General features: G+C 65.8%; 1 protein-coding gene across 1 annotated transcript; it reads right to left on the bottom strand.

The window, feature by feature from the left end:
* Positions 1-703: 703 nt before the first annotated feature.
* CPLANE2 (ciliogenesis and planar polarity effector 2) lies at positions 704-2,735 on the bottom strand. The gene is given in 6 exon segments (XM_042882968.1): positions 704-916; positions 918-1,023; positions 1,407-1,543; positions 1,615-1,739; positions 2,253-2,405; positions 2,516-2,735. Coding segments are annotated over 6 exon segments (720 nt in total). The 5' UTR covers positions 2,601-2,735; the 3' UTR covers positions 704-802.
* Positions 2,736-3,200: the final 465 nt, after the last annotated feature.

The raw sequence follows: 3,200 nt of genomic DNA, 5'->3' as shown, positions 1-3,200 counted from the left end.
CCCCCCCCCCCACCTGTCCATCTGTCCAGCCCTCAGCTGTCTATCCAAGCACTTCCCCGTCCGTCTGCCCATCCATCCATCCCCCCATTCATTACCCCATCCATCCATCCCATCCACCCCTTCATCCATCCATCCACCCACCACCCATCCCTGTCCGTCCATCCATCCATCCATCCATCCAATCTCTTCCCATCCCCCATCATCCACCCTCACCCCTCATCCCAGTGTTGCCTGCTCCCCCCCCACCCCCTCCCCATCTGCCCCCACACTTTTGGGACGTTTCCAGCACTTTCTCCCAGGGTTGCGACGTGCCCGGATTGACCGGCCGGGCCGGCCCAGCTGCTCCCCAAAACCTCACCGCACCCCAGGCCCCACCGTGACCCCGACTCGTCCCACACCACGCCCCACATCTCTGCTGTGGGATGGGAGCTGGGGTTCCCCAAATCCCCCATAGGACCTTTTGGGGGCAGTTGGGGTCCTGCCTACTTGGGGTCCCCCCCCAAAATCACAGCATCCTTCAGCACCCCAAATCCACATCGCCCCCAGATCTTATAGGGACAGCACCCACCCAAACATTCCCCAGCCCCCAAGGACCCCGGGCACCTCCGCCTCCCCCACCCCAAAATGAAGGGCCTCCGTCCTCTTTTCCCCCCCCCCCCCCCCCCCCCCCCCCCCCCCCCCCCAAAAAATCTCCAATCCAGAGTTTGGAAAACCAATACTGTTTAATGACAGGGGGAGCCCAGACGCCACGGTGAGGGGCTCCCGCGCCCCCAAAACATGGAACCCCCCACCAAAATGGGGTTCAGTCCTCGGGGGCCCCCTGACCCTCTGGGATGACACCAGCTGCCATCTGGTCTCGTTGCCACAGCTGCCCCACCAGGGCATCCAGCAGTGGGGCCACCCGTGCCAGACCCCCCCCGGCCCACCCCAGAACCCCCTGCCCGCAGCACCCGCAGCCCCCAGCTGTCCTCGAAGGCAGCCACGTCCGACTCCGTCACAGCAGTGTGGGGACACAGGTCGAATCTGAGGACATGAAGGGATTACAGTGATGGCAGCGCCTTAAAAATCGGACGGCGGAACAGGGAGGGCTGAGGATTTGCGGGGGAATGAGATTTAGGGTGAGGGGGATACGCGGGGTGCTGGGATGCTGGGCATTTGGGGTGCTGGGATTTGATAAGGTTGGGGCTGCTGGAATTTTGGCTGCTCTGGGATGCTGAGGGTTAGGGGTGCTGGAAGGTGATGGGTGCTGAGATGCTGGGGATGGAGGTGACGTAGATGCAGGGTGCTGTAGGATACAGAGGATTCGAAGCGCTCGGGATTTGGGGTCTTAAGGGAGAGCATGGAAGGGCAGTGCGGGGGATTCGAGGTGCTTCAACGGGGCGGTGGCTGCCGGGGACCCCCAGTACCTGGTGCCCACCACCACACGCAGTGTGTCCTCGCCGGGCTGCAGCACACGCGCCAGCCGCGCCGGCAGCTCCTCGAAGGACGCGCGGTCGGTGAAGGAGAACAGCAAAAGGATGGCGTCCGCCTCCTCCCTGCAGGCCTGGAAGAGGAGAGGCGGCCGTCACCCACCTCAGCGCCCCACATCCCCCCCCACGTCTGTCCCCAGCTCACGGGCAGGAGGTGCTCGAATTTCCGCAGGGCACTCTCCCCGCAGTCCCAGAAACGCAGCTGGAAGAGCACGGGGCGCTCGGAGCCCAGCGGCACGGCGGGCCAGAACAGCGTGCTCACCTCGATTCCTGTGGCACAGCAAAGGGACACATCCAGCCAACGGCCCCACAGCACCGTGACACGTCCCACGGACCCCACGTCCCCACCGTACTGTGACACCAAAGACCCCCACGGACACCCACATCCCTGCGGTCCCCTCCATACCATCGCACTGAGCGCCCCACAGACCTCGTGTTGCCGCTGCGTCCCTGTGGCATTGTGACACCGAGCACCCCATAGATCCCATGCCCTCACCGTGTCCCTGTGATACCGTTAATCTGAGCACCCCACGGACCCCAGATCCCTGTGCTTCCCACCGTACCACGGCACAGCATCTCACAGACCCCACGTCCCCTCTGTCCCCACCACACCATGACACCAAGCACCCCATGTCTGCGCACCCCCCACCGTGCCACCACACCGAGCATCCCACCGATCCCATTTCCCCCCACTGTGCCCTCATGGCACCGTTACACTCAGCATCCCCATCGTGTCCCTCCCCCACATCGTGACCCCAAGCCCCCCAGGTCCCCCCTCCATACCCAACGTCTCTCGGTGCAAAGGGGGCACGGGGCTCCCAGCCAGCGCTGCCACCAACGCCGTTTTGCCCACCCCGCTGCGTCCCGAAACGAAGAGTTTGTAGGTGACCGTGGGGACACTGAGGGCGGGGGGCAGCGCGGGGCGCTCCAGCAGCCCTGGGGGGGGAAGGGGAGGGGGAGGATGGGAGAAGAAGGGGATGTGTGAGGCGTTTGGGGCGGTTTGGGGTTGACGTGGAGGGGGGTTGGGGAACGCTGTAGGGTCTCACCAAAAACTCTGCGCTGGTTCTTGTGGAGGATGGAGGCCAGGTACGGGCGGCCGGGGGGGGACAGCAGCCAGCCCGGCTCCACCATCGCGGGGTGGAACCTGGGGAGCACACGGGGAAACCCCCACGGCCGTGGGGCACTGAGCCCCTATGGGTCTCCATTGCCCCCACTGGGCCCCAGCGCCCCTACCGCTCCCGCATCCCTCTCTAAACGCCCCGTTGGGGGGCGCCCCGTTACACCCCCTACCCGCCCACGGCGCCACGCATCCCGCCCCGAGCCCGCGTCCCACCCGCGTGCCGCCCCACGGCTCCCCGAACGCCGCCGGGCAGCGCCCACCCCCCGCCATCCCTTCCCCACCGCGCTCCCGCCTCCCTCACCCGCGGCTGCTTCCGCCCCGACGACGTCACGTGATGAGCGTGGCCTCGCGCAAAGCCCCGCCCCTTCCGGCGGTTTCACGTGGGTCAGGAGCTCCAAGCGCTTCAGCCCTATAGGCGACCCCAGAGCTTCGGGTTACGGAGGCTCTCAGCCCTACAGCTGCCGTGTGCGAGCCGCACAGCGCTACACGAACCCCGGACCTCTGTGTCGTGAGCCCCATTTGCTATAGGCTACAGAAGGGAGCCCTGACCCTTATGGGTTTAAGCCCCCCCCGGCGTTACGGGCTGCCCTAAAGGAGATGGGGCTTCAGGG

The sequence above is a fragment of the Lagopus leucura genome, unplaced genomic scaffold, assembly GCF_019238085.1.
Source record: "Lagopus leucura isolate 7727_CA_CO unplaced genomic scaffold, USGS_WTPT01 Super-Scaffold_100037, whole genome shotgun sequence".
NCBI classification, from domain to species: Eukaryota; Metazoa; Chordata; class Aves; order Galliformes; family Phasianidae; genus Lagopus; species Lagopus leucura.
The sequence above is the reverse complement of the archived record's forward strand: the minus strand, read 5'-3'. Positions and strand labels throughout refer to the sequence as shown.